Raw genomic sequence first — 27,713 nt, forward strand, 5'->3', positions numbered from 1 at the left:
TGACCCGCCTTCTGGTTATGCCCTTGTTCCCAGGGCTCCCTGGTCGTGTGAGCCTCGTGTGTGTCCCAGCACGTGGGACCCTAGAGGGATTGCCCTCCTGCCACGTGGCGACCCAGGGGTATGGTGGCCCGGTGGGCGGGTGGAGAGCCCTTTCCCATCTCTGCAGAGTGGTCTCGGTCCCTGCTTCTGTGGGTGTTCACCATCCGAGTCTGGGGCCTGTTGGGGTCCGGTGTCGGCTGGCCGAGGGGATGGGGACCGGCAGCTGACTGGCTTCTGGTTTTTGGCTCTGAAAATGAGATGTCGCAGGCTGTGTCCACGGAGGGTTCCGCCTCGGGCCACCCGCCCTCTGCCTGTCCCCTCCTGCCTCCCCCACAGGTGGCGGACTGGGCCGGGCATCAGGACAGCGTCCTCTTCTTGAGCGTGCTGCAGGGTCGGGGCTCGGGCTGGCCTCTTGCCCCCCATGTTCCCTGGGAGCCCTCCCACCTGCCCTGCAGTCAGGCCCCCCGCCGTCCCTCGAGGGCCCGCGGTTGCTGGGACCCTGGCGTTTTTACCAGCGCCCACTGGTCAGTTTCTAAAGACATCGTGGTTGGTGTCCGCTCGCACGGTGAGTGTGAGCAGCTCCACGAGGGCCCTTTGTTGGCCTGGAGGGAAGGGCGGGGGCGTGAAGTCCTTGGCCCGCGGAGGCTCCATGGAGAGCAGGTTGGCGGACGGGGAGCACACCCGGGAGCCCCTCGAGTTAGGATCTTTGAGCCCCGCCGGTGTCTGACGTTTATGCCTGTGAGCTTGTAAGCGTGCTTGGTGGTGGTGGTTTGGAGTTTAATAAATGCACAGAAGGAACTTATTGGGGACACTTTGCAGTTTTGGGGAGTGATGGCTGGTGGGGTGGGCTGGGGGCACAGGGGTTTTAGGGTCACTGGGGCCAGGGTTGGACTCCTGGCCCTGCGTGTGGGGTCCTGGGAGTGTGTCCCAGCCTGTCCACGCCTGCTCCACCAACAGAGCTTCTCCAGAAGGTGGGGTGACCGTCTGCGGGGCGGGCAGGCGGGGCGGGGATAGGCTAGTGCAGGCTCGTCTGGGACACCCGTGCTCCTGCGCCGCGGTGACCTTTCCAATAGCGGAGTCAGTGTTGTTGGGTCTGTGGGTTAATGGTTATGCTGCGGGGAGGAAGCAAATATTTAGTTCTGTTGCTCAACCTGGAGCCTGGGCTCCACGGCTCTGGCCTGTGCTCTGGGTCCCCCCTGTGGCCTGTGCCCTGGGCCTCCCCGTGGCCTGTGCTCTGCCCCTGCCTCCGCCGTGGCCTGTGCTCTGGGTCCCCATGGCCTGTGCTCTGGGCCCCCCATGGCCTAAGCCAGGAGCTCTGGGAGAAGCTCATCTCCATAGTTGTTTTGTCTCTCTACTTTAATGTTTTCCCTTTTTTCTTGTTCCCTCTTTCGTTCCTTTAATTTTCAGTTTTGAAGAACCAGGCGGTTTTGGGTCACTCAATGGCAGTGTTGATGGCCTGGTTGAGGGGCCGTGCCAGGGGGCTCAGCAGGAAGCGGTCCCCCCTCAGTGACCTTGGGAGCCTGTGGTGGGGGCGCCTCGCAGTGCCAGGGCCGGGAGTGGAGCCCAGGCAGCCGGGCACAGGGCAGTGCTCTGGGTTCACATCTGCTGCCCGGTTCTGAAGGGGGTCCAGGGGTCCAGGGCGTTCCACACAGATGGAGGGAACGAAGGCGTCTAGGCTGGACGGGACAGGGTCACGGAGGAGACTTGGCCACGTGCCTTCTGGGTGGAGGATGTGGGATCTTGAGATGCACGTGGCAGGGTGCGGGGGGAGCCAGAGGAACCACAGCAAGACCAGCCCAGACTCGGAACAGAGGGGGGCTCGGGGCTGGTGGTCAGCGAGCCCAGCTTCCTTCCCGAGAGAGCGAGAGGGTGGGCGGGAGGCACTGAGGGGGCCTTGGCGCAGGCTAGGGGGGTGGTCGGGGCAGGTGGGGGGCTCAGGCCTGGGGCAGAGCACGCCCCTCTGGAACAGTGGACGCCGGGTGGGCGGAGCACGTCGGGGAGCCTCGTGCGCCCTGTGCTGCCCCGACTGTGTTGGTCTCGCTGGGTCAGAAGCCCTCCATGGAGTCAGGCCTGCCAGGCTCGGACCCTGGTCCCACTGCAGGCCCATGGGGTTCCGGTCTGACGGCCACACGTGCAGCAGCTGTGAAGCCCCCCCCCCCCCGCCCGCCCCACCCCGCGGAGGCCCTGTGCTCCTCTGTCTTAGCCACCTGCATGGATTCTACTGGTCTTGCTCCGTAATCAAGGGTCCAGAAACGTAGTCCTCGGGTGTCACCTGCCTCTTCTAGCCAGACCCACCACAGGCACATCTGAGGGTCTCCCCGCGTCCTGGGGTGGAAGCCGAAGGGTGTGCCCCGCGTGCCGACTGGTGTCTCCAGACCCCCAGGCAGCCCCGTCTGTGTGGCACCCCCCCCCCCCAGGACCTGCAGCACTGCCGCGTCCCAGCCCAAGGATGTGCCCTACCCTGGGTCCCTGCAAGGCGCTCAGGCCACTCTGCCAACCTCTAGCTCTGCTGGGTGTCAGCTGTTTTGAATTTGACCTTTCCTATTTATTTGACCTTGTAAAAGTAGAATTATACCCAGCAAAAGTGGCGCTGTTTATTAATTTCTAGGGTGGAAGTCACGGCTCTGGGTACACGCTGTCCTCTGGGCGGCCGTAAGGTGACAGCAGGTGCAGAGACGTTTAGCCTTAATGCAGGAGGTTGGACTTTGAGAAGACTGAGCTTGAGGCCCCAGAGCACCCCGGGCCTCAGGGAGGGGGCAGCCCCTGCCTGGTTCCATGTCAGGTGGGGAGCTCGGGGCGGGGAGGCTTTGGGTGACGGGGCGGGGGGAGGGGGGGCGGTGCTGCCGGGCCTGGGGAGGGGTTTGCTGTGAGAGGTGGAGGGAGCTGGTCTGTCCGGAGCCAACACCCTCTAGGTGACAGCCGGGCGCTGCCGCTGCGGTGGCCTCTGGCTGTGCAGGCCCGATGGCGGCGAGCGTCCCTCTTCTTTGTATGCGCCTCCCAGAGAGGTGGCTTGAGCCAGGGGTCACAGCGCCAGTGCCCTGTGGTCGTTGTTGGAAGGGAAACGGAATCGCAGAAGCCCCAGAGCACTCGAGACGCCCCGGTGTCCGCCGCTAAGACCTGGAGGGGTTGGCGACCCGGCCCAGGAAGAGCAGGCAGCCCGTGCGGTGCTCGTAGATGAGGAACAGGAAGGGCCGGTCGACGCTGAAGCGGACCTGGGTGGACAGCGGCATGAACCCCACGGTGGTCACGGCCGCGGCCTGTGTGCCCTCCTCATCCACTGTGATGGTGCCTTGGTGCTTGAACTGCATCAGGGCGAAAGGGAAGCTGTCAGACAGCGGCAGTCGCTCACAGAGGGGTGTGGGGGGGGGGCGGGTCGCGTGTCCTCCAGGGTCGGGGTGGAGTGACCGCGGGGGAGGTGTGGACGCGGCTGGGCAGGATGGCCCTCGGGACGTGGTCCTCACCCGTCCGCTACGCGGAGGCCACGTGGTGTAAGTGGTGTCGCCTTTGCGCTGCACACCACGGCCACTCAGGGCTGCCCACGGCACTCTGCGCGCAGGACCACGGCCCCAGGCCCCCCTGCTCACGCCCTGGGGCCTCTGCCAGAGCAGGCCTGCCGGGCCCGGGCACACCCAGGCGCCCGCCTCCTCTCTGGTATCGGCAGGGGCTCCAAGGGGGGCAGGCCCGGGGCGGGACGGGGACGGGCAGAGGGTGGGCGCTACCAGGTCGACGACGATCCTCTGGTCCGAGATTCCTGTCGTGTTGCTGTTGCTGTTGAACAGTGCCGTGACCCCCAGGGACCGCAGGGCCGCCACCAGGTCGTAGTCCTTATCCAGCTTGAACTTGGGCAGGAGCACCTCCCGCGTCCTGGTCGGGGAAGACGGGCTGGTTCTACTCACTGCAAGTTACGGAGGAATCACGTTTCCCCTTAAACATGTGTAAACACAGACACCCTTTTCTAGTCCATGTACCGCAGAAGTGACACAGCACTTGTAAAATGCATATCCTGGTCCTGCCAATGGAGGATTTTGGAAAGACCATCCCATGGTAATCCCGTCACTGAGGATCGAGGCATGGTTACTCCACAGGGTCACGTGCACGGTACTGTGGGGCTCGTGTCCTGCCGGCCGGGCGGCCGAGCTGTTACCAGCTGTGGCTCAGAGGCATCTGATGTCGTTCTCTCGCTTGGGTCCCTGCTTCAGACACTTGTTATTTTATTGTTTAAGGAGCTGAAGCGCAGGTCAGTGCACGTAAAAAAGCCCTTTCTGTACAGCCAGTGCCTTGATGGCGCTCACGGGGCTACGATGTGACCACCCCACCCAAGGTTGCTTCCCTCTTGGTGCGCCAGGACCCCACATGTGAGGCAGCAAAGCACAAAGACAGCACGTTAGCATCTGAGTGATGAGAACAGGCGTAACCACTGGGCCATCTCGGAGGAGGGGGGACGACCTGGGGGTCCCTGAGCAGGGCCTGCTGGAGAGAGCTCAGGGCTGCGGGCAGGAGGAGGGAGAGAACAAGACAGCGTGTGGGCCAGGCCGGGCGGCGGGCTGCATCCTGTGGCTGGGGTGCACAGAGAGGTCACAGGAAGAGGGAGGTGGGGGCGCTGCCTGGCGGCCGCTGCCAGATGGACTGAGCGTGGGACGTCAGACTGCTCATGCCCCTGCCAACTCAGGGCAAAGGTCGTGGGCAGTGAAGTTAGGAAGGAGGCGGGTACAGAGGGACAGTCCTTAAGGAGCAGGCAACGGGGCTTGATGACCGCCCGGCTTCCTGGGCAGGCCAGCCCCTGAGAGCCTCCGCTCCCTCGGAGGTGTTTCTTTGTAAGCTCGTCCTGGAAGGAGGCCCAAACCAGATTCACTTCTTAACCCGGCCCGGCGGGGCCCAGGAGGACGGAGGTGCGGTGCGCCCGTCCTGCCCTGCCCCAGCCCTGGAGCCGCTGGTCCTGCCTGTGAGATTGTGAGTGATGCCCTGGGGGGTCTGGGGGACCTCGGGAGCCCTCGGGCCAGCTGGGGGCCCGTCTTGGTTCCAGGCCTACCGCGAGGGACCCGAGGGTCCAGAGCAAGTGTGCGGCAGAGCCACGCTGCTCCTGCCCCCGTGTCTCGGAGCGCGGGTGCGTTTCTCACCGCCGCTCTCAGGCGGCCTGTCCCCTGCCGCGAGCTCACTGGCCCCGCCCCGCCCCAGAGGTACCTGTTGGTCATGCTCCTCTGCCACCTCTCCACCACCTGTGGCGTCAGCTGGGCCTCGAGGGTCTGCATCCCCGACAGCTTGTGCGGGACCACCACCAGCATGCTGACGCCCCCCGCGTACTCCAGCTGCAGCACGGCGCAGTCCAGCTCCTGGTCGCTGGTCGCCAGGAAGGCCCCCTTGGTCTGCATCATGGGGACCTTGACCACCTCTCGCTCGTTCAGCCGGAAGTTGTGGTTGTGTGTCATTTCCGCTGGGAATTTGTTCGCCCAGGACCCTGTGAGGTCAGCGGGAACGGGTTTTCATTCAGATGCGGTCTTAGAGGGTTTGTTTCAACAGGCTGCCTAGCCCGTCCCCACAGTCTGAACCCGCGGGTCTGGTTTGGGTCAGGAGTTAGGTTTCTCGCCAGTTCCCAGGCGATACTGAAGCCGCCTCTCCGGGGACCACACTTTGAGAACCGCTGTCTCAGAGGCTCTGGGAGGCAGCGGACGAGGGCAGGGGTGAGTAGGCCGGGTGAAGGCCGGGCTGGGTCCTGACGCTGCCTCGCTGGCGCTGGCACGTCACCTGCCTCGCCTGGGCCTCTGTAACACGGGGGCCCCGAGCGCCCGTCAGCTCTGCAGGGACTGCCCAGACGCCTGGGGGGCAGCGCTGCCGTCACCACCTTCACCTTGAATTTGGGGGCAGCTTTGTGTGCCCCGTGGGGATGTGTCCGTGTGGCTCTAAGGTGCTGGTAACTGGCAGTGAGACTGGCCCTGTGCTTGGCCTCCTGCAGCGCCTTCCTGTGCCGCCTCGTCTAGCAACCGTGGCTTTCACCACCCCCACCTCACAGGTGAGCAGAGGAGAGAACCTGCTCAAGGTTTCCAGCTGGTGGGTGGAGCAGGGGGTCAGAGAAGCAGTAGACTCCCGCCTGCCTCTGATCTGGGTCCGTCTCCCGAGCTGGCCTCTGCCCAGGGCTGCCCAGCTCCGTGCGGCGGGCATCTGGGCAGCTCTCTGCAGGGTCTGTCCTGTGTGGGGTGGGTGTGAGCAGAGTCCCTGGCCTCTCCCCTCCCCCAGGCTGTGCTCTTTGCCCTGGGGGAGCCCCCCCTTCCCCTGGGTTCCAGCTGCGGCCTTCCCAGCTCTGCGGCAGCCGCCCCTGTCTCCCAGGCTCTCTCCTCCCTGTGCTCCTGAGGCCCAGCCTCTGTCTTCACTGTGCTTTACACAGTGCTCGTAACCTTTGAAATTAAAATCAAAGCAGTGGCAGGGTCCTGGGAGCTGGAGCTCTGCTGCGGTGCACACCCCTGAGAGCCGGTGCTGCCGGCGTTTCACCCCGACTCCCGGCCCTGACCCAGCGCGTCTCCCGGGCGTGGCCGGGATGCACGTGCCCTGCCATGTTTGCCCTGCGCGTGGCCCCGGGTCTCGTGCTGGGCGCATCCCTGCCTGCTCCGAACGCAGCGGCGCCCACAGGCTGCCAGGGCCAAGGGGCCACCCAGGGGTTTCCCTCTGGCTGTCCCTGTCACCCCTGAACGCAGGAGATTACTCTCTAGTGTCAGCACCAGACCCACTGAGCATGTGACCGTGGGACCCACAGTCTAGCCGTCCTGGTGCTGGAGCCCCGGCCTCGGCCGCACCACGCTGAGCTGTGTCCTGTGTCTCCGCGATGCGGTGCTGCCGTCACCCCCACGGTCACGGTCAGAGATCCAGGCAGAGACGCCTGACTTGCGGGGGCCACACAGGTCGGGGGGTGAGGCCAGGGCTGACCTCCAGTTTTCATTCCCAAGCTTGTCCCGCCAGCCAGGGAGGAAAGGACGTGTGTTCACCGATTGTGTCACGTGGGCCCGTCACGGGCCTGTTGGAGCCTTGGCCCGGACCTGCCCACCACGAGGCTGGCCTTGTGCCTGGCATCCGGGGAGCCGGGGTCTGGCTCGGCCTCCGTGCCCCTCCTGCCGTCCCAGCTCCCTCCCCTGCTCTGCCCAGCAGCAGCGTTGCGCACAGCTGTCGGTGTCCCGGCAGGTGCGGGCTCCGGCCCCACCACCCCAGCCGCCTCCAGGAACGGGGCTTCCTGGGCCGCCGTAACCGTCCTAGAGCTGACCAGCCAGGGAGCATGGCCTCCCAGACCTTGGGACTGACCTGGCCGGTGCCCGCCGGCCCTCGGGCGGAGGGGAGAGTGGTCGTGTGAGCGCACTAGTGCACCACGAGCCCGCTTCTGATATCTGCCCTCGGCTCTCTGGGCGGGTGCAGGGCAGCAGAGGTTTCTCCCGCTCAGGTCCCACCAGGGCATTTGAAAGTGAGGCCTGGCGTTTACATACCCGTGCCTGTATCTCTAGGGTCCCAGGAGCTCCGTGCGCGTGTGGGCGGTTGGGGCGAGTGTCCTCTTTCAGAAGTGCCTGGTGCTGGCCCGGAACAGGTGCTCTAGACACAAGGCTTGATGTCCCCACCCTGCCTGCCCTGAGAGGGGTGGGGGGTTGTGAACACTGGGGACTCAGCCCTTCAGCCTTGTGTCCATCGGTAAAGGAAGTGAAAAAGCTCAGATCCAGGTTGGCCAGGTGCTAAAAGGTCCTCGTGTTACTCTGATCTGACCGAGGCTGGGCATGGCCTGCCCCTGACCGCCGTCTCCTGAGAGCAGCGTTTTAATTCCCTGTCGGTAAAACGGAGACACTCACAACGCTGATGGCCTCTGAAGGCTGCAGTGACGCGTAAAGCACGGGGTGTCTGAGTGTCTGCTGCCCTGTCACCTCATCAGGACCTTCCCTGGCCCGGCGAGCCAACCCTGTGTCTGGGTTTCCCGGAGGAAGGCAGGTAGAGCCTGCAGTGCTTGCCGATCGGCCCGCCTGCGAGCGGAGGGCACCTGCATGTCTGCCCCGAGAAATGTCGCTGCCTCTCACCTTTAAAGTAGATGCAGTTCAGGAGCATCATCTGGGTCGCGGGGTCGACGTCCTCCAGCGCGTCTCTTATGAGGCCCTTGGTGAGCCGCGAGATGCGCTGGTTGGTTTGGGAGACGAAGGCAGGATCGGAGAAGTTGGCCGCCCGGACGTCGGCGAAGTAGTACTGTCGGACCTTGGCTCTGAAGCTGTCCAGGACCGGAAATTGCTCCTGGACGTACAGGTCGCTGACGGACCGCAGCGTGTAGCCGAAGTTCCTCCGGAAGAGGCGGTGGGTCAGCTTCCGGAACAGGTTGTGGACGGTGCCCAGCTCGTACGTGGCGCTGGCGTTGACGAAGTCGGCGAAGTGCAGGGCCGCGTGCACCTGCTCGTGCGTGTCCCCGCGCAGGCCCAGGGAGAGCATGGCCATGGCCGCCGACACGCCCACTGGCGCCAGGAAGACGTTGTCCGAGGCGCCGGACTGCGCCTTCAGCGTGCGGTAGAGGTCAAAGGCGAACTTGGCATTGAGCAGGCTGAGCCGCTGGATGCGGGTCTTGCCCGGGAAGAGCTGGAGCACACTGCCGGCGCTGGCCGCCAGGTCCACGGGCGAGACCGCGTCCACCACGTCGATGTCGTCGTCCTCCTCCCCGAAGAGCTTCTCCAGGTCCAGGTAGTCCTCGTCCTCCTCCCCGTCCGCGAGCCACTCGCTGGTGACCGTGTTCTCCTTGTGGAAGTCGGCGGGCAGGAGGGGCCTGCTCAGGTTTCCGCTCCTCAGCTGCCCCCACTGGGGGTCCTCGGACGCGGGGTCTTCCCCTCCGCCATCAAGCTGAGCCCGTGGGCCGAGGCTCCCACACGTGGACGCCAGGAGGAGGGCCGCCACGAGCTGGTGCAGCGGGCACCGCATGCTGACGGAGCTGGAGCTGGAGGGAGGGCAGGACGCGGTGAGGGTGGCCTGGCAGACCCCGCGCACCCCACACTCACACACACACACACACCCCTCTGCGGGGCCCCGGCCACCACCCAGGAGGCGCCCCGGGGCGCCAGGCCCTCACCACATGAGATCTGCGGGAGATAAACACGCCCGTGGCTTTGTGAACCTGCCCGCAGGACCTGTGCTACCAGATCAGAACCTGTGTTGAAAGGTGTGCAGAACCGTGGGGCTTGGGCCCGGCCAGTTTCCTTTCCATTCATTCACTGCACTGTGTTCTTCTTGCAGCTGCACGTCGGGTGGGCCCTGGAGGCACAAAAGGCCCTCAGCTGGGTGGGGCCCGTGTGCAGTAAGCATGGCTCACAAGGACACGGCCAGTCGGGCCGTGGGGCGGGCTGAGGCTCCGCCTCCCGTGCTGGCAGTTATTGGGTGGTTTGACCTGCGTGACCTGGACTGTGTGTGCAGTGCAGAGACAGCCTGGGGCCTGGTGGAGGTGGCTGGTGCCGGTCCTCCTGCAGCCGCAGCCGGGGCAGGTGTACAGCTCGCCGCAGGTGCATGCTTGCTCCTCGTGTCTGCAGACCAGTGGGGACTAGTGCTCTCCCACAGACATGCTTCTGGCTGCAGTTACAGTCTCACCAGGCATGTGGGGTCTGGGTGAGGGTGCTGTCAGAAAGCTCTCACTGAAGGCTCCCTCTGTTTGTGGAATCGAGGCACGTTTTTAACAGATGGCATGGGCCCAGCCGGCTGTCTTCCGTCCCCACGCCTGTCCCGGCCGTCTGGCTACCCGACAGCCTTGCCCTTGTCTTCCTTCCTTCCTGGCTGTGAATTGCATCCTGGGAGACGAGCTGTCACTCGGTGCTTCTGTGCCTCCAGCACAGCGACGGCAGGGGTTTATACTGCCCTTCCGTCGAGCAGGGTCCCAGCATCCCTTCTCATCACCCCAGGGAGGAGGGTGTCCTGTTGGGGATGCTGTGTGTGTGAATATCTTCTGCTGGGTGTCCGAGAACCGGAACACCTGCTTCCTGTCCAGGCCAGGTGAGAGTCCCTGGCTCCCGTCAGGTGGACGTCGGGACTTGTTAGGTCTGAAGCTGCTGTGGTGCGATGGCAGTGCCCTCTTGACAGAGCCTCTGCTGGGCGCCGGTGCTGACCCAGGGGCTGCATTGGGCCAGGTTAGTGCAGCCCCTCCCCGCATCCGGGGCTCTGCCCGCTCGCCCAGCACTGGTGTCCCCGCCTCGGCTCTTCCTGCAGCTCACACACCTCTGAGCGCCACGTTCTGGAGAGGGAAGGTCGTGTGGTTTCTGACTTGGAACTGTCTGCTGTCTTTTCCTGCCTCCTCTACTCCCCCCAGCCTGTAGCCGAGGCTGCCGTACACATCATCTGCACCCAGGACACTGTCTAATGTGTGTGGCTGCCGGCGGAACCAGGCCCAGGTTCCGGGTAGAACTGGGGGTGGGTATAGATGGCAAGACGCTGAAAAAGTGAGAAAAGATAAGAGGAAGCTGCTTGGTGGAGGTCTCTTTGGTAGGCTGCACTTGAAAGCATCTGTCTCAGTTAAAAATAAGCTTAAAAAACCCAACTTGAATACATAAAAGTTCAGGAAAAGGAATCTGAGACCAGACGGGGAGGCAGAGGTGAAGACAGTCGTGTCTTTCCCGGATTCGGAGAGTACGCGTGGAAGCTGCTCCTACTTGCTTCTTCCTCTTCCTGCGCTGAATGATGAAGAGCCCGGACACTTTGCATCGTGCCCTCGTCAGAGGGAGCAGAGGGTGTCTTGTAATATGTCTCATATTTTCTGTGGATAGAAATTAGGGACCTGAAAGGTGAATCTTCCTGTTGTTTTGCTGTTTAGTGTCACAAAAGTGAAAGAAGGTCCTTTAAAAGCATCCCGGTTCCTGTCTGTGAGGGGAAGCAGTGTTTCTTCAAGGTAAACATGCAAACGGTGTGTCCTTCTGGGCACTTCCTGTGGCGCCACCTCGGGCTGGCTGCGTGGAGCGGGGCCGGATTTGTGGTCCCTCGTCCCCCCACGGCTGCGGGCTCCTGGCCCAGCCGAGGAGGATGACAGAGCTGTGGACACTCCTCAGGCTGAAACAACCTCAGACTCTCACAAAAGAGTTGGAAGCACGGCACAGAGAACACCCCTCCCCCGTACCCACGTCTCCAGACTCACCAGGCCTCTCTACGTACGTGTGCGCACGTGTGACATGCACAATGCACACATCATTTTTCTGAACCATTTGCCATGTCCCAGAACCAGGTTGCCCGCCCACGGCCCCCAGCGCCGTCCCAGTTCAGGTCCTTAACCGAGCGCGGTCCCCCCCGCCCGGTTGGCCGACCGTCCCCTAGCGTAACTGACAGCATTATCACGGCAGCTTGGCAGAACCTCTTCCCCTTCCTGAGACGGCGTAGAGAGCACGCAGGTGTGCAGGAGACTAGAGAAGCCTGCGCCCGTCTCTCACCACCACAGGGGAGAATTCATAATCGGCAGAAACGTTAGAAACCTCCTTACCTCTGTGCTGCTGAGAAGTGGCTTTGCAGGGACAGGACCGGCCAAGGTCCCCTGCGGGCTTCAGTGTGACCTTTGGTGCTGGGCTGCTGTCGTGTTTTCCAAAGTAAACACGTCCCAGATCAAACACCACTCAGCCAGCTTTGTCAGCACAAAGTCCTCCCTGCGTCTTCGGCCACCGCTGCGTGGCTTGTGACTGCCGGTGTTTGGAGGCCTGAGTGTTTGTGTGGACGAGCTTTCGGGAGCAGCCAGGACGCTATGTGGCCTGGGCTGGGTCGCATTGGGGGGGGGGCGGCTCTGATGCTCCCTTAGATGTGGGGGCCCCTCTCGTGTCCACCAGCTCCGAGTTCTTCCTCTAAGTGATCACAGCTTCTGACCTCTTCCCGGGCTCTGGGGTGACACGGCCAATGGACAGGTGTCCCCACTCTCCTGTGAGCTGACTCAGAGCACAAGGAGACCCTGGCCTGGGCCTGCCTGTGTCTCTGCAGGACGTGCGGCCCTGCTCTCCTGTCTGTCGTAGGACAGCCAGGGCCGTGCTCACGTGCTTCCCAGGCTCACCTGCGCTTGGGCGTTCACAGGGGCCCTGAGGCTGTGATGGTTTCCATTTTTAGTTGGGGGGTGGGGAGGGGGTTTGTTTGGTGTTTTTTGGGTTTTTTTTATGGTCCCGCCGCACTGTTTGCAGGATCTTAGTTGCCTGACCAGGGGTGGAACCTGGGCCCCGGTAAGAAGTGAACCCTGGCCAGCGTCTGGCGCGTACGCGGCGCTCGTGGATCGTAAGCGTTTGGGCCGCAGAGTGCCCCTCGCTGTGCGGGGGCTCGACCTCCGCTGGGGGCTCTGGAGGGCCTCCCGTCCGCCAGGCGTGGTGCACGCCTGTAACTCTTATCCGTACCTGCGGTGCCTCGCCCCCGCCCCCGAGCGACCCCGCCTGTGCCCGCTTCACACCCTGGGATTCTGCCCGAGGTCGCTGCACCACCCGCGGGGTCCCCAGCTTTGGACCTGGTGCTCCTGTGGCCAGGCAGCTGCTCCCTGTTCCCTGCCCGCCTGCGACCTCCGCCCCAGCCCCTGGGAGCTCTGGGAGGCTGCCTGCCTCCCAGTGAGGCAGAAGGGCTCTTCCCTCCCAGCGCAGAGCCCGCCTCGCACACGAAAGTCTCAGGCGCATTCCAGGTGAGCTCGCTGAGGGCTGCTGGTCACTGCGCCCAGGCCTTTGCCTGGCCAGGCTGACCGATTCTCTGAGAAGAAGCCTGAAGGGGGCTTGTGAGCTTACAGTTTCACGCGCAGATGACCACCTTCTCTCCTCCTCTCTTCCTCTCCTCCGCCCATCAGCTCACCAGGCGGTTGCCACCCATCAAGGAACCGAAGCCGCGGCTGCAGAAGCTCTTCCGGGACTTCTGGCTCTATTCCGTACTGATGGGCTTCGCTGTGGAGGGGTCAGGTAGGAGACGTCTGCTGCCCCGGGGAGGACAGGGCCGAGTGGGGACCAAGGTGAGGGAGGGCCTGACTTAATGCACCTGTGCCCACATGCAAGACAGGCCCAGCACGGCTGCTGCTTTGTGGGAAACGCTTCCTGGAAGTCGTTTAGGGTTCTGGGAACACCACGTACCTTAGGGAAACCTGCCTCAGTTAGGAAACACACTTGTTTCTGTGCTGCATTTTTGGAACACCGGCTCAAGCAAAGGAACCATAGCGCCAGAGACTGTCAGCAAGGGCCCCGCCGGGCACGTCTTGAGCCAGGAGACACCTCGCCCCGCGCTCTCTTGCAGGACTCTGGCCGGAAGAGTGGTACGAGGGGGTCTGCGAGATAGCCACCAAGTCCCCGCTGCTCACCTTCCCCAGCAAGGAGCCCCTGCGGTCCGTGCTCCAGTACAACTCGGCCATGAAGAACGACACGGTCACCCCGGTAAGGACCTGGGCAGGGTGTTGGGAAGCCCCTGCACCAGCGAGGGCCGGCCCGCGTGTCCGGCTCGGGCGCGCGGCCCCGGGGCTGCGTCTGGGGGGCGGCTGCCCGCCCACTCCCCCGGGTTCGCCTGCAGGCGGAGCTGAGCGAGCTGCGCGGCACCATCGTCAACCTGCTGGACCCGGCCCCCGAGGTGTCTGCCCTTATCAGCAAGCTGGACTTCGCCATGTCCACCTACCTCCTGTCCGTCTACCGGCTGGAGTACATGAGGTAGCGACCCCACCCCCGCCCAGCTGCTTCAGCGTCGTGTGTCTCCCGGGCTGGGGCTTCTCTCCGCTGCTCCTAAGCACAGGCCTTCTTGGGAAGACCGACCCCAACCCCAACCCCTGCTCTGCTCATGTCTCATCCTTCCTGGGCGCCAGGCATCGCAGGTAGTAACGCGTCAGGGCTCTGACGCAGAGGCCGCCGCCCTCCGGGGAACAAGCTTCGGAGTTGTCACCGGAGCGGCTACCAGCTCAGTGCCCTTGACGGGCTGGAGCCCCTGCCGGAGACGCTCCAGGGCCCCCCCCAGCCCCCCAGGCTGGTACCGGGACCCCATGGGAGCACAGACAGCAGACGGGAAGGTGAGGGGGGGGTGCTCCAACAGCCCCCCGGGGGGCCTGACGCCCAGGACGCCTCTGCCACCAAAGGGAGCTGACAGCCGGGAGCTCTAACATGACAGGCCCCCAGCAAGCCCGTGAGGTGGGCACTGCACCCCACTTCACAGGAGGGAACGAGGCCAGGGCACCTGAGGAAGCTGCCCGCGGTCATGGTCCCTGATCTGGCCTGAGACCCACGTGGTCTCCAGGCGCCGAGCCCACTGCCCTGCCCCCGTAAGGGAGAAAGGAGGCAGCGCAGGACGCTGTGGGGGCTCGGGAGGACGTGGCCCTGCTCCGCAGAGGTTGCCTGTGTGAGGTGAGGCACAGGGCAGGTGCAGGTAGTTCTCAGGCCATTTACAGAGGGAAGTATTTGTTCTCAGAAAGAGGGGATGTTGGACAGTGCCGCTGTTTTAACCGCTGCCCGGTGCTGCGAGAGCCTCCGGTAGCAGGGACGTGCTGGGAAGTTGGACGTATAACCAGATGGAGGCTGCTTGGGGCGCGTGGGAGTGAGTCCTTCCCCTCGGCCCCTCCTCCTGGCAGCCCCGGAGTCCCCAAGCTGAGGGAGCTTGGACTTTCTTTTCTCTTTTCGCTACGTATTTGTTTCCGCTGTGAAAGGAGTAGGGGAACGTTGTGGGGAACCGTGGAGATGGTTGAGGGAAGGAGCCCAGTGAGCTCACCAGCACCGACTGTAGCAGTTCGTGTCGCTCCTTCTGGGCTTTTGCCGCAAAGAATGTTTTCAAAGAGACGCGAAAGGCAAACAGCAACCGCCTGGCTCTGACCCTGGCGCCTGTGCATCCAAGGGAGGCCTCCGGCATCGCAGGCAGGGCTGTGCGCTGTGTCCGCTCCCTGTGTGCCCCGTGGCGACCCCGAGCCCAGGCGGTTCTGAGAGCCCCGGCCCGGCCCGGGGCTGCCTGCCAGGTCGCCGGGACCACTGTCGGCGCCGACAGGCGGCCCCAAGGCCTTTAGTCAGGAGCCTGGCTCACACTCCAGCCACCATTATCGGGGAGCTTTCAGATGACAGCGTGGAAACTGTGAGAGGGGATGTGCTCGCCGTGCGCTCGGGGGCGCTGGAGAGTGTCTGTGCCCGAGCCCCCGTTGCCCACAGAGCCTTAACCCAAGAGGGCGGGCGCGGACGTCACGCACGTGCCCTGCTGAGCCCCAGGCGCCCAGCGCCCTGCACCGGGGCCCTGGTTCAAGCGCATGCCTTCCTTTCCTTTCTCTTCCTTGTTTCCTCAAGGTTGAGGATGGTTTTTGTGTGTGAAAATGTCCAGGGTGCATAAAGCAGGACAGAGAAGAGAAGCACTGGGAGGGAGTCCTGTGCCCAGAGAGGCCCCTGCCGCCTCTCAGCTTTCCCTTCTAGCAGTCAGGCACCTGCGCTCGCATGCATCCTGCTGCGCACGGCGGGGCGCGGCACCGTGCAGTCCATGCCTGCCCCTCACCTGGCCTCTCCTTCCAGCCCAGCGTCTCGGAGGCTCTTCTGTAGCAGCACAGAGAGAGCTGCCTCTCATTTTGGTGGCTGCCTGATGCACCGTCGGCCAACGGACACGCAGCCGGTGCCGTTAGGGCCCCTTGGCTCGCAGGGGCGGCTCACACAGCCTCACCCGCCTGGGCAGCGTTCCATCTGTGGGGGGGGCCAGAGCTTCAGACTCACTCAAAGCTGTTCCCTCTAGGGTCCTGCACTCGACCGACCCTGACCGCTTCCAGGTGATGTTCTGCTACTTTGAGGATAAAGCTATTCAGAAAGACAAGTCTGGTAAGTTGACTCTCGTGGCTTCTCATGGTGAATTCAGGTTTAATAGTATGAAAAGAATACTGCTCCTTGTCTTCTGTTTGTGTGGGGAGAATAGTTTCCTGAAGGTACATGCTACCTTGGAAAGATGAATGTGAGACATTTGACCCCAAACCATACACATCGCGTGGCTCCGCCTCTGCTGCCAGGGCCCCCAGGCTGCAGCGCCAGACGCCGTCCTCTGCTGCGGGGGTCCTGCGCTCCCCAGGCCAGGTGATGGACCCGGGCGTCTTGTGGCCAAGGAGTGGTCGTGCTTCTGTCTGAGGCGGGCTGAGAGGACCGAAAACCAGGTTACTTATTACCAGAACCGAACACGCATATGGTGTTTCCATTATTCTGCTTAAAAGTAGGGCAGGGGGCTTCCCTGGTGGTGCAGTGGTTAAGAATCCGCCTGCCAATGCAGGGGACACAGGTTCAAGCCATGGGAAGATCCCACATGCCGTGGAGCAACTAAGCCTGTGTGCCACAACTGCTGAGCCCATGTGCCACAACTACTGAGGCCCAGGTGCCTAGAGCCCGTGCTCCACAACATGGGAAGCCACTGCAATGAGAAGCCCACGCACTGCAACAAGGAGTAGCCCTCGCTCTCCACAACTAGAGAAAGCCTGTGTGCAGCAACGAAGACCCAACATAGCCAAAAAAATAAAAGAAGAAGGGCAGGGACTTCCGTGGCGGGGCAGGGACTTCCGTGGCAGTGCAGTGGTTAAGAATCTGCCTTCCAGTGCAGGGGGTGTGGGTTCGATCCCTGGTTGTGGAATGAAGATCCCACATGCCACGGGGCAACGAAGCCTGTTACTCTAGAGCCCCCATGCCGTAACTAGAGAGAAGCCCGTGCACTGCAGCGAAAGACCCTGCATGCCGTGGCAAAGAGCCGCAGATCCCTTGTGCTGCGACTGTGACCCAGTGCAGCCAAATAAATATTTTTTTTTTAAAGGGGCAAATACGCTAGGACGTGCATGTCCAAACACGTGAGATTAGGGAAACCCAGTGGTAAGGAATCCGCCTGCCCACACGGAGGACGTGGGCTTGATCCCTGGTCAGGGAACTAAGATCCCACATGCCGCGGGGCAACTAAGCCCATGCACCACAACGACTGAGCCTGCGTGCCTCAACTAGAGAACCTGCGTGCCGCAACTACAGAGCCCACGGGCCCTGGAGCCTGCGTGCCTCAACCGCTGAGCTCGCACACCTCAAGCAGAGAGAGAAAACCCACACGCCACCACTAGAGAGAAGCCCGCGCACCACAACTAAGACCTGACGCAGCCAAAAGTCAATCGATGAAATACATCAGCTTACATGTGTATCGTATACACGTGTGCATGTGATGTGTAGTTCTGTGTCTTCCACTGAGTGTCTGTGAAGTAGCAACATGTAGCTTCTCTCGTGCAGTCAGGAAAGGGGGCAGCAGGAAAGAGCCACACGATCCAGGGAGAGGCCAGGCACCCGCGTACGGTCACACCTGCTCTCAGAGCCACCGGCAGGTGATGGGCAGAGACGGCCTGCGAGCAGCCAGTTAGAGGCGCTCCTTCGCAGAGAGCAGAGAGCCCACCGCTGGGGGAGCGGAGCCCCATGCCTCGGCTCAGCAGGCCCGCTGCTCACGTGCAGACCCCGCTCGCCACCACACGTTGCCAGCAGGCCGGGACGCCTGGGCCACATCTGACTTAAGGCTGCATCCTTCTTTTCTGGGAAAGTTTCAGGATGCAGAAGGCCGCGTGAAACACAAGGAATTGCAGGTCCCGGATGCAGTGTCCTCAGACCCTGGGCTCACAGGCCTCCACGTGGCCAGTCCCAACAGGACAACCCTCCTGGGAGACACAGAATTAACCTCTCTGTGGTACCAAACTCTAGTGAGGCGACCCTAAGAATAGGGGTTAGAATGTGAAGAGATGCTAAAGGTGAGGCCGCAGAGAAAATTACGTGCGTGGTACAGGCGCTGTTTGCCAGCTGTAGTGCAAGGACACTGATAAACTGTAGCATCACTGTGTTGGTCTGTGTGCTAATTTATAAGGTATTTAAAAACCGAAGAGACTCTGAAATATTTAATTAAATACAAGAATCTGATGAAGTTTATAATTGTGTTTAAATAGTTGAAATTTGGTACACTCAGTCCACGGATTTTTAATATATCTCATGTAAAAATGAGTTTATTCAGTAAATGGTATTAGTAATCATTTCAAGTATTCTCAGAATAAAAGTTTTTAAGAAACTAGACTAGTTCCTAAAATGTTAAGAGGAAACTATTCATGAAGTTATGTTACAGGATCTTTTTAAACAAGTATTGTTTTCATTGATTGATTCCAAAACATGAGCTTTTCAGATTCTGTGAACAGTGGGTTTACTGTTCTCAAAGGCATTTTTTTGAGTCACGCTTTCTGAAGCTTCCTGGCGTCAGCTAACGTGTACCTACACATATTCCCAGCCTGAACAGATTTCAGTGGATTCACTGTTTTTTACACATTCTTCTAATGTACTCTCCAGGTGCCCTTGGGTGGAGGTTTTTTTTTTTAAAAGCATCGTTGATTTGCTAGGTCCACAAGGCCTGGTTGATTAGCAGCGTGGGTGGATGTTTTGAGGAATGCTGAGTGATGATTCTAAGGTTAAGAAATTCAGTAGCGATACAGCACCTTCGGTAGAGGGGTGCTTCCCACGCCAGCCCCATCAGCACATGGAAGCTTCTGGCAGCTCCTTCTTGCCACCAGAGAGCTAAGCTCCAGGTGTCTCAGTACCGTTCTTTCCTTCTGTTGAAAAATCAGTCCTTGGAGAAATCTGAGAAATCTCCCGAGGGACTGTGAAGCGCTGCTCCCTGTGTCCCTGCGCGAGTCAGGAGGTTGGGTCAACTCCAGTGGGGCTGGCGAGGAAGGGTGGGGGGGCCCGGAGGCCTCTCTGCTGGCAGCGCTGGGATGACCACCGGCGTCCTAGCTGTGCGGGCGTGTCATGGAGGACACGTCAGCGTTTCCTCAGTTCTCTCGTCAACACTGTGGTTCTCCTGCTGCTGCTGTTCAAACTCTGCTTTGACCCCAGGAGCAGTGGGCACAGTGGTCTTGGTCTCTAGGGAGAGTGGGGGCAGGGAGAGGACAGGCTGAGCCCTGGACGCTTTGCAGGGCTAGAAAGGAAGGTCGTGTAGGAACCGAAGAGGAAGAGGAGCTCGAGAAGGGAAGGTGTGTGGGCAGGTCACAGGGCCCAGGATCCCAGCTGGGGTGCAGCCAGGCACATGAAGAGCCTCCGGAGTCCATGCTGACCATATGGCAGAATAAATAAAACACGGTGGGGGGACTTCCCTGGTGGTGCAGTGGTTAAGAATCCGCCTGCCAATGCAGGGGACATGGGTTCGAGCCCTGGTCCGGGAAGATTCCACATGCCGCGGAGCAACGAAGCCCGTGCACCACAACTACTGAGCCTGTGCTCTAGAGCCTGTGAGCCACAACTACTGAGCCCACGTGCTGCAACTCCTGAACCCTGTGTGCCTAGAGCCCGTGCTCTGCAACAAGAAAAGCCACCGCAATGAGAAGCCTGTGCACCACAATGAAGAGTAGCCCCTGCTCGTCACAACAAAGAGAAAGCCCGCGCACAGCAACAAAGACCCAACACAGGCAAAAAAGAAAGTAAATAAATCGGGGGGAAAAAAACAAAAAAACATGGGGGGCGGGGTGGGGGGAACAAACCTTCACACAGAAGTCCAGTTGCTAAAAGGAGAAAGAACGAGGGAGAGAGAAGATGCGGACGAGAGCCAGAGGGACAGCTGCCGCTGCGCCCGCCCATGGAGGCTCCCGGGAGGAGCCGGGCTCTGCACAGCCTGGCGTGCGCAGGAGCGCTCGGAGCCAGCCCAGCTCACCCCGCGGTCAGGGGCGACCAGGAGGGCACGTCACCTGAAATCCCGCGAGCCTGGTCCAGGCTCGAGTGCGTATCGCACACCCCTCCACTGAGGGACGTCCGACCCGATGCCCGTGCCCTTTGGAAGTGGGGCCAGAAAGACCACAGCAGCCCGAGGAGTCAGCACCGACGGAGGGGCTCGGAGCCGTGCCGAGCCGATGCTGCGGGGGGCCCTGGACCGGGCCCTGGGAGAGAAAGGGGCCCACAGGGGGAGTGCAGGCGACGCTGGGAGTCTGGGGGCAGCGTCAGCAGCAGCAGAGGACGAGGCGGTGTCTGGGGAAGCGGGGGGCGGGGCTGGCGCTGCTGGGCAGCCCCTCCGCTGACGCCGCCCTCCCGCGGCAGGGATGATGCAGTGCGTGATCGCCGTCGCCGACAAGGTGTTCGAGGCCTTCCTGAACATGATGGCGGAGAAGGTAAGCCTCGTCGGAGCGCCAGCCCCGCCCCCACCCCCCGAGGCCGTGTGGGGCCTGTGACCCGTCTCCTCTGGATCCAGGCCAAGACCAAGGAGCACGAGGAGGAGCTGGAGCACCACGCGCAGTTCCTGCTGGTGCACTTCAACCACCTCCACAAGCGCATCCGCAGGGTGGCCGACAGGTACCTGTCCGGGCTGGTGGACAGGTGAGCCGGGCTGCCTCCTGGTGCCGCGCGCCCGCGTGCACGTCCAGGGCTGGGATGTGGGGAGGGGTCAGCCGTCGCTGTTCCTCAGGGCGTGTCCCTGACCGGGGCTCGTGTCTCCGCGTCTCGGAACCCGACCCTCCCTGCGGGGCGCTCTGGGCTCGCTCACGGGGAGGCTCACGGCCGTCCTGAGGGCCGCCTCCCAGCCCAGGCCTGGCCAGAGGCCCCGCTAGGATCTGTCTGCCCAGCCGTCAGGAGCGGGGGAGCCCACCTCCTCCTGAGCTGGTTCCACCTGGGCTCTCCTTGCTGTGCTGGGCCGGGCCCCCCGGGTGAGGGCCCTCGAGATGGGCGGGCTGGCCTCGCTGCACCACGAAGGCCAGAGGCCGCACATGGCTCCTGCCCGTGGCACCCACAGGTGTCCCTGAAACTTGCGGCAGACGTCCCCGAGTGCCGTCCAGGTGGGGCCGCAGGGCACGTCCACCGCGTGCGTGTCTGAGCTGGGTCCCCCGGCCTGCAGCCTGCTCCCCTCGCCCGGCTGCCGCTCTGAGCAGCTCCTGTTCTTTCCTGGGGCACCTCGCAGACACAGCGGAGCCTTTAGCAGCGCGGGGGTTTCCATGGGAAACACTGCAGTGAGCGCTGCACGACCCATGGTGGCGGGACCGTGGAAACAGCCAGCCAGCGAAAAATACACTTGGAATTCCTGCTGTGGGGACCATCGGCCCCCCAGCCCCGCGTTGTTCCAGGGTCACATGTCCCACCATGTTCCACATGAGGGAATGGTTGGGGGACCCTGGTTGGAAAAGGGGAGGATCCCCGTGGGGAGCAGGGAGGGGCTGGCTGGCGTGTAACCAGGACGATGGGGCCGGCAGCTGGAGGGGCCTTAGGGAGCACAGCTGCTGGACCCTGAGAGGGGGCTCTGGGCGCAGGTTCCCCCACTTGCTCTGGAGCGGGACGGTGCTGAAGACCATGCTGGACACCCTGCAGACGCTGTCACTGTCTCTGAGCGCCGTGAGTGCCTGCCCTCAGCCCAGCTCACTCCACAAGCAGTGACGGGGGTGGGGTGGGGGGGTCCCCGTCACAGACGGAGGTGGGGGGAAGGGAGGGAGGCGCCGCACAGGGATGCCGTTTGGAACACGGACACCGTGTGCTTTCAGGACATTCACAAGGACCAGCCTTACTACGACATCCCCGACGCCCCCTATCGCATCACCGTTCCCGACACCTACGAAGCCCGAGAGGTGGGCCGGGGGCTGCGGCGTCCACGCAGGACTCTGGGGGACGCGGTCCAGCCTCGTGGTCACTAAGCTGACAGCCGCGCACCCTCTTCCAGAGCATCGTCAAGGACTTTGCCGCACGCTGTGGGATGATCCTGCAGGAGGCCATGAAGTGGGCGCCCACCGTCACCAAGTCCCACCTACAGGTACCTTGTTGACATCCTGGAGAAGCAGCCATGGTGAGCTCCTCCCGGCTGTGCAGAAAGCTTCACGCAGACAGCCCGCTCGCCACGCACACAGCACTGCTGTGAACCAGCAGGCCCAGGACACTGGTCCAGGCCCGGGACACTGGTCCAGGCCCAGGGTAACAGGAGCACCTCGGGGGCAAGTGTGCTGTTCCGGGGCAGGACAGCAGGTGCGGTGGGGCCGGGGGCAGGCCCAGGGGAGCGGACCGCCCACAGCAGACGCGTGGCCGGGGGCTCTGCAGGCCAGCAGGAGCGGCGGCTGGCTCCGGTGCCGTGTGCGCGGCAGCCCGAGCAGGGCCGCCCGTCGGTGGGCTGGGCGGGCGGCACCGGCCTTGGGGCTGGGGCTCGCTCCCCCGTGTCACACCTGCTGCGTGAGGCTTGCCTTTACATTTAAAATAACACGGCCTTTCCCGTCTCAGGAATACCTGAACAAGCACCAGAACTGGGTGGCCGGGCTGTCACAGCACACGGGGCTGGCCATGGCCACCGAGAGCATCCTGAACTTCGCCGGCTACAACAGGCAGAGCACGACCCTCGGGGTATGTGCGCGGACCCCGGGCTCCGGGGAGCTGCTGACGGTGCTTCTGACCCAGCGCTAAGCTGGGTCCTCTAGTGGCATCAGGTCCACGACGGACCAAGTGTCCTCCTGGACACGGTCAGCACGTTCTGTGGTCACGCTGGCCTGGATGTCCACTGGACCGAGCCGCACCCCACGTCCTTGGCTTCATCTGATTCTGTTCGGGGTTCATTCAGGGACAGCACGTGCACGAAGGGGTCCCCTCTGAACCAGGTCAGAGCCTTGCGTCAGAGCCGGTGGTTGGCAGTGGTGGCCTGAGCGGCAGTGGTGCGGTTTGGCGTCACCCAGCACAGGGCCTCTGTGGCCCGCGGGAGCCCAGGTGGCCATGTGCACCTCTGTGCAGCCCCTCTGGGGTCGGGGGAGGCCTGGCGCCTGGGTGGGAAGGGAGCCGCTCCCTAGGTGGGCTGAGGACGTCCTGGTCCAGGCTGTCGGCCGGCCTGGGAGAGGTGATGCTGTCTAAAAGATTTCAGGACTTTTCCGTAGAAAAGTAGATTCAGGTTAAGGTTTTCCCTTTCCTGTGGCTCAGGGGCAGGGAAGGACTCTCTTTATCATGTGTTTCAACTGCTGGTCGTCAGGAGACCCTGGCCCTGGAGCCTGCGGCCCAGGCGGCCTCTGCCACCAGAAGCGAACAGGCTTGGGGCCCGATGTGGGGCACGGGAGCAGGGTCAGAGAGACGTCCACCACCGTGTCCCCACTCTCCGGGGAGCAGGCCGAGGGCAGGGGCAGAGCCGGGTTCCCACGCAGGCCTGCCCCAGGCCCCTGTCTCCAGAAACCCTGCCGCACTTTCACGTCAGCTTGTTTAAAATGAACCAGCTTAAAATTTTTATGAGAAAACCGTGGATTTTTGGTTTGTTAGTGGTTCGGTTTTTCTGTTTATATCTTTCCCCCTGACCCTCTTTCCCCCGCCACCACCCAAAACAAAAAGGGGCTCAGCACCCCAGCACCCGAGGAGAGGCTGTCCCGTCATGTCTGTGTGACCGGCTGTGCTGCTGTGTAGGGGCGGAGCTGAAAGGACAGTGTGAGGTGGCCCTCAGGACGCCGGGCGGGACCAATGGGAGGGGCCAGGAGGAGGGGCGGGGGAAGAGGGGCAGGTGAGCCGAGGCCCCCCCAGGGCAGCCTCCCATGGGCGAAGCAGTGGAGGTGGGGAAGCCGTCGTCCCAGCTGCCCTCCGGAGATGACTCAGGGTAAGACATTGAAAACCCGGTTTCCGTGCGACCCGGAGGTGCTTCAAGGCGTTCCGCCGCACGAACCCGCCACCGCGGGAGACTCACAACCTGGGGCTGAAGGGGACGGGCTCGCGCTGGACCCTGCCTCACGGCTGGGTTGTCATGTCCCGGTCTCTGCAGGCGACTCAGCTCACGGAGCGGCCAGCCTGCGTGAAGAAGGACTACTCCAACTTCATGGCGTCCCTCAACCTGCGCAACCGCTACGCGGGCGAGGTACCTCCCACCGGGTCCGGCCGTCCAGCGCCCGCTCCTTCCCCGTGGGGGCGGGAGGCCTGTCTTTGGGGGAAGGCTTGGTTCTTGGAAGGAGTGGGGGCTCCTCTTTAGTCGCGTCCTGTGAGTAAGAGAGCAACACCTTTCTCGCGAAAAAATAACATCCGACTCAAGAAGCACGAGGCTGACGTTGTCCCGCCCACATGCGGGCAGCTCTGCGCTGGATTCAGGCGGCAGGGCCGGGTCCCCGCCCTTGGGGGCCGTCCAGAATCGGGGGAGCAGCATGCGCTTCTGGAGGAGGGTCCCGGGGGCTGTGCGGCGCGGGGGGCAGCGGCGCCCACGTGAGCCGCGAGGCCCCGCGCCCCCACGGGCCTCCCTCCCGCAGGTGTACGGGATGGTCCGGTTCTCAGACGCCACCGGCCAGACGTCCGACCTGAACAAGATGATGGTGCAGGAGCTGAAGGCGGCGCTGGCCGCGGCTGACCCTCAGCCGTACACGCAGGCCATGTTCAAGCTGACGGCCATGCTCATCAGCAGCAGAGGTGCCGCCGGGGCCGTCCCAGGGAGCGCGTCCTGGCCCCGCGGCGTCGAGCCTGCGGGGTGGGGGGAGGACGGGCTGGGCCAACGCTGGCCCCGCGGGGGCCCAGGGTCCTGCTGTCCGAGCCGGGGGCACGGGAAGCCGGTCAGGGCCTCTCAGCAGCGCGCCTCTGCTTCCAGACTGTGACCCGCAGCTCCTCCACCACCTGTGCTGGGGGCCCCTCCAGATGTTCAACGAGCACGGCATGGAGACCGCCCTGGCCTGCTGGGAGTGGCTGCTCGCCGGCAAGAACGGGGTGGAGGTGCCGGTAAGACGCCAGCCGCGCTCGGGGGGTGGGGGTTGCGGTGAGAGGTGGAACGCTGTCCAGGCGCCGCGGCCCCGGGCCTCCCGTGTGAGCAGGGCTGTGACGGTAGTGACCGTGGAGCCCGCAGCGCTGGCCCCGGGGCCAGGGGAACTCGCGGTAAAGGTTATGCTTCCAAAGCTCGGCAGGGGGCGCCCTTTCTCTGCGAGCGATGTGTGTGCTCCCCCGCGACCCGCATCCTGCCTGCTGCGGGAGGGCCCACAGGGAGGGTCCTACACGCCTTTTCAGCAGATGCGCTGAACACCTGAGAGCAGGCTTATTTTTCAAAGATCCCATTAATTTTCAAATGGGACTTGACGTGATCTTTCTGCGTTTCTTCAGGTAAGTTGAGACGAGTGGTCAGGAGGGCTGCTCTGTGTTTCCTGCCCCTGGGGGTCCGCTGGATAACTTGCAAGGGTGGGACGGGGGTGTCCCGGCGTGAGGCGGAGCTAGTGCCCGGCTCCCGGCAGTGCGCGTCTGTGAGGGCCAGGTCGGGTGCGGGGAGGAGGGAAGTAGGCTGGGCCTGGGCCGCGGGCTGTGCTGCCTTCAGGGCTGCAGGGCAGGTCCCTGTCCGCGGGTCAGGGTGGTCTCCGCAGAGTCTTTGTGAGGAGGAGCCCGCCTGGCCCACCCCCCGTCGGCTGCGGTGGAGGTGGGGAGGGGCCTCCGCCCCGTCAGGACCTGTGCGTGTTTCGTCGTCTTCTGTTTCATCGCGGTGCGTGACACACGTCTTGCTGTCTGTGTTGCTGAAGGCTTTTCCTAAGCCTCGTGGGTGTGTTAGACCATTTCCACTCCTCACGCGCCTCCGTCAGCCCAGCTCCCTGGCTCTCCTGGCGCCTTCGGGGCTGCAGGCGGCACGTGACACACATCTGTCTGTCGGCTTGCACTGTTTGGGGGGATAAATCCGCCAATTATCCTCATTTCTCAGCATGTGCTGTTTGTTTTTCCTTTTAGCTACATTTGGGATTTTTTATATTTGATTTTTAATAGTTTGACTCAGATGGGCCTGGGTATGGTTTTCTATTTTATGTTGGGATTCCTTGAGCTTCCTAAATTTAGAGAAGTCAGGTTTTCTTCAGACTTGGGAAATTTCAGGCCAGTATTTCGTGAAATGTATTTTCTACCCCGTTGGCCCCTTCTTGTCACTTGGGCCCCAGGGAGGCCCGTGGCGCGGACGTGACGACGGCGTGCCTGCCGGCCCTGGCGACGCCCTTGGTCGTCTTCATCCCCTCTCTGGTCCGTTTTCATTGGTCTCTTTCCAGTTCCCTGGTGCTTCCTCCTGTCTCATTCATTCCCTTGTTAAACCATCTTCTGTGTGTTTTATTTCAGAGGTGATTCTCAGATCTGGGATTTCTATGTTTTTTTTAAATACTTTTGTGTTTCTTTGCTGAGAATCTCTGTATCTTCACCTCTTCTTTCTACCTTTTCCTGTAAATCTTTGAACGTATTTATAACAATGACTTAAAAGTCCTTGTGGTCAGTTAGTTCTGGCGTCAGGGTCCCCTGTGTTAACGTCCGTGACCGTGGACCTGATGCTGTGTGTAGAACAGCAGTGGAGACCCAGGGGCTCTGCTGCTTCCCTTTCTTCGCGTGTCGGGTGTGACGTGAAGGTCACGCCCCCGAGGGGCACACCTTGGCAAGAGGGGTGGGTCCTTCCCGCTCTGTGTGCCACCTGCACTTCCTTTTATATTTCTTTTTTCAGCAAAATCAGGAGAGGGGTCAAGAAAGGGTTTTTATGCCAAGCAAGCTGCTGTTTCACGTGGGGTCTGTCAGACTCCAGTCTGTCCCCCGCCCCTGCTGTCGCCAGGGGCTCAGCTGGCTTAGGTCTCAGCCCCAGCAGGCCCGTCGTCCGTTCCCCTGCCCCCCCAGTGCCAGACCCGGCGCTAGCCCCGGGCCAGCTCCCTCTCTGCAAAGAAGCCCCCGGCCGTCCTTCTCCCGCCGGACAGCTGCGTGCGGGCGTGCCGCCCCCCAGCTCCTGCTGTCAGCTCAGGGCTGAAGGCCGCCGGTCTCCCCGCTCCTGGCCTCGGCGAGGACCTGCTGTTTCGGCCCGGCCATGCCCCGTGCCCCAGAGTGGGGGCCGTTCCCCTGGATCTCCGTGGCTGTGGTGTCCCTGCATCCGGGGTGGCTGTCTGTGACCATGCGGCAGTGCTGCGGTTGCGGGGCAGGTGGAGGGGATGAGTGTAAACGAGGGAAACGTCCCCTGGGGCCGCCGCGCGGAGGCGGGCACACAGGCCCCCGGCCCTCTCTGTACCCCGCCCCTCGCGGGGAGGTGATCTCGTCCCGCACGAGGGTCTGAGCCTTCGCTCCACTGGGCTGGGAGGGAGTTCTGGTCCCCTGGTTCTGTGACCTGAAACACGTGCACACACCCCCACCCCCCGGTCTGTAAACACCCGGACACGGTCCTCACACGCTGCCCCCCAGCACCCCACGGTGAGCCGTAGCGCATCCTGTCAAGTCTACCTTTTATCTTTAAAGCACCTGCAGAGTCTGACCACCTCCCGGCAGCCCCACCGCTGCCCCAGCCCGGGCTCCCGTCTCTCCCCTGGACGTGCAGGCAGCCTGGCCACGGCTTCCCCGGGGCCCCTCCACCTGCTTCCCACACAGGAGCCAGGAAAATGGGTCCAGTCCGGTCCCTGCCCTGCGCAGACCTGTCCGTGCTGCTCGTGCGCACGCGGAGGGAGCAGAGGCGGACGGTGTCCGTGAGCAGCGCGGCCCCTCTGCCCCCGCACGGCCGCCACGGGCACCCGGGGTCCCCGCTGTCCCGCTGGGCTCCCGCTTTGGGCTGCAGGTGCCGGTGCCTCCTCAGCAGCACTGCCCTCAGACGGGCTCCCTCGGGGCTGGTCTGAGCTGCGCCCTCCGCCCAGGGCCGCCCGGCCCCCCGCCTGAAATGCCAGCACCCCGTCCCCGCCGCCCTTCGCCGTGGTTTGTCCCGGTGGAGCGCGCGGTGCGGTCTGTAGGCCTGGACCCGGGTGTGTTTCTTCACGCGCGCCCCGGGCCTGGAAGGCAGGCTCTGGCCGAGGTGGCGAGCAGGACGGGGGACACACGGTGGGCAGGCGACCCGGCAGGCGGCTCCCT

General features: G+C 62.9%; 2 protein-coding genes across 3 annotated transcripts in view; one reads left to right on the top strand and one right to left on the bottom strand.

The window, feature by feature from the left end:
* Window positions 1–27,713, top strand: part of PI4KA (phosphatidylinositol 4-kinase alpha) — an 85,408-nt gene that overhangs the window by 41,050 nt on the left and 16,645 nt on the right. The window contains exons 20-32 of one of the 2 annotated variants that reach the window (XM_057745241.1): window positions 12,809–12,917; window positions 13,246–13,382; window positions 13,516–13,649; window positions 15,688–15,770; window positions 20,019–20,089; window positions 20,170–20,294; window positions 21,218–21,299; window positions 21,446–21,529; window positions 21,622–21,711; window positions 22,170–22,289; window positions 23,674–23,766; window positions 24,149–24,305; window positions 24,481–24,608. In XM_057745241.1, coding sequence (XP_057601224.1) covers window positions 12,809–12,917; window positions 13,246–13,382; window positions 13,516–13,649; window positions 15,688–15,770; window positions 20,019–20,089; window positions 20,170–20,294; window positions 21,218–21,299; window positions 21,446–21,529; window positions 21,622–21,711; window positions 22,170–22,289; window positions 23,674–23,766; window positions 24,149–24,305; window positions 24,481–24,608 — 1,413 coding nt within the window. The remainder of the gene's footprint in view (window positions 1–12,808; window positions 12,918–13,245; window positions 13,383–13,515; window positions 13,650–15,687; window positions 15,771–20,018; window positions 20,090–20,169; window positions 20,295–21,217; window positions 21,300–21,445; window positions 21,530–21,621; window positions 21,712–22,169; window positions 22,290–23,673; window positions 23,767–24,148; window positions 24,306–24,480; window positions 24,609–27,713) is intronic. The other variant, XM_057745240.1, reaches the window with a different exon arrangement.
* On the bottom strand, window positions 2,865–8,962 carry SERPIND1 (serpin family D member 1). The gene is made up of 4 exons (XM_057745242.1): window positions 8,079–8,962; window positions 5,221–5,494; window positions 3,759–3,903; window positions 2,865–3,341 (listed from the first exon to the last, which is right to left on the bottom strand). Exons 1-4 carry the CDS (start codon window positions 8,956–8,958, stop codon window positions 3,150–3,152), a joined length of 1,491 nt encoding a protein of 496 aa, XP_057601225.1. The 5' UTR covers window positions 8,959–8,962; the 3' UTR covers window positions 2,865–3,149.

Source organism: Hippopotamus amphibius, chromosome 8 (assembly GCF_030028045.1).
Source record: "Hippopotamus amphibius kiboko isolate mHipAmp2 chromosome 8, mHipAmp2.hap2, whole genome shotgun sequence".
In the NCBI taxonomy this organism is placed as follows: domain Eukaryota; kingdom Metazoa; phylum Chordata; class Mammalia; order Artiodactyla; family Hippopotamidae; genus Hippopotamus; species Hippopotamus amphibius.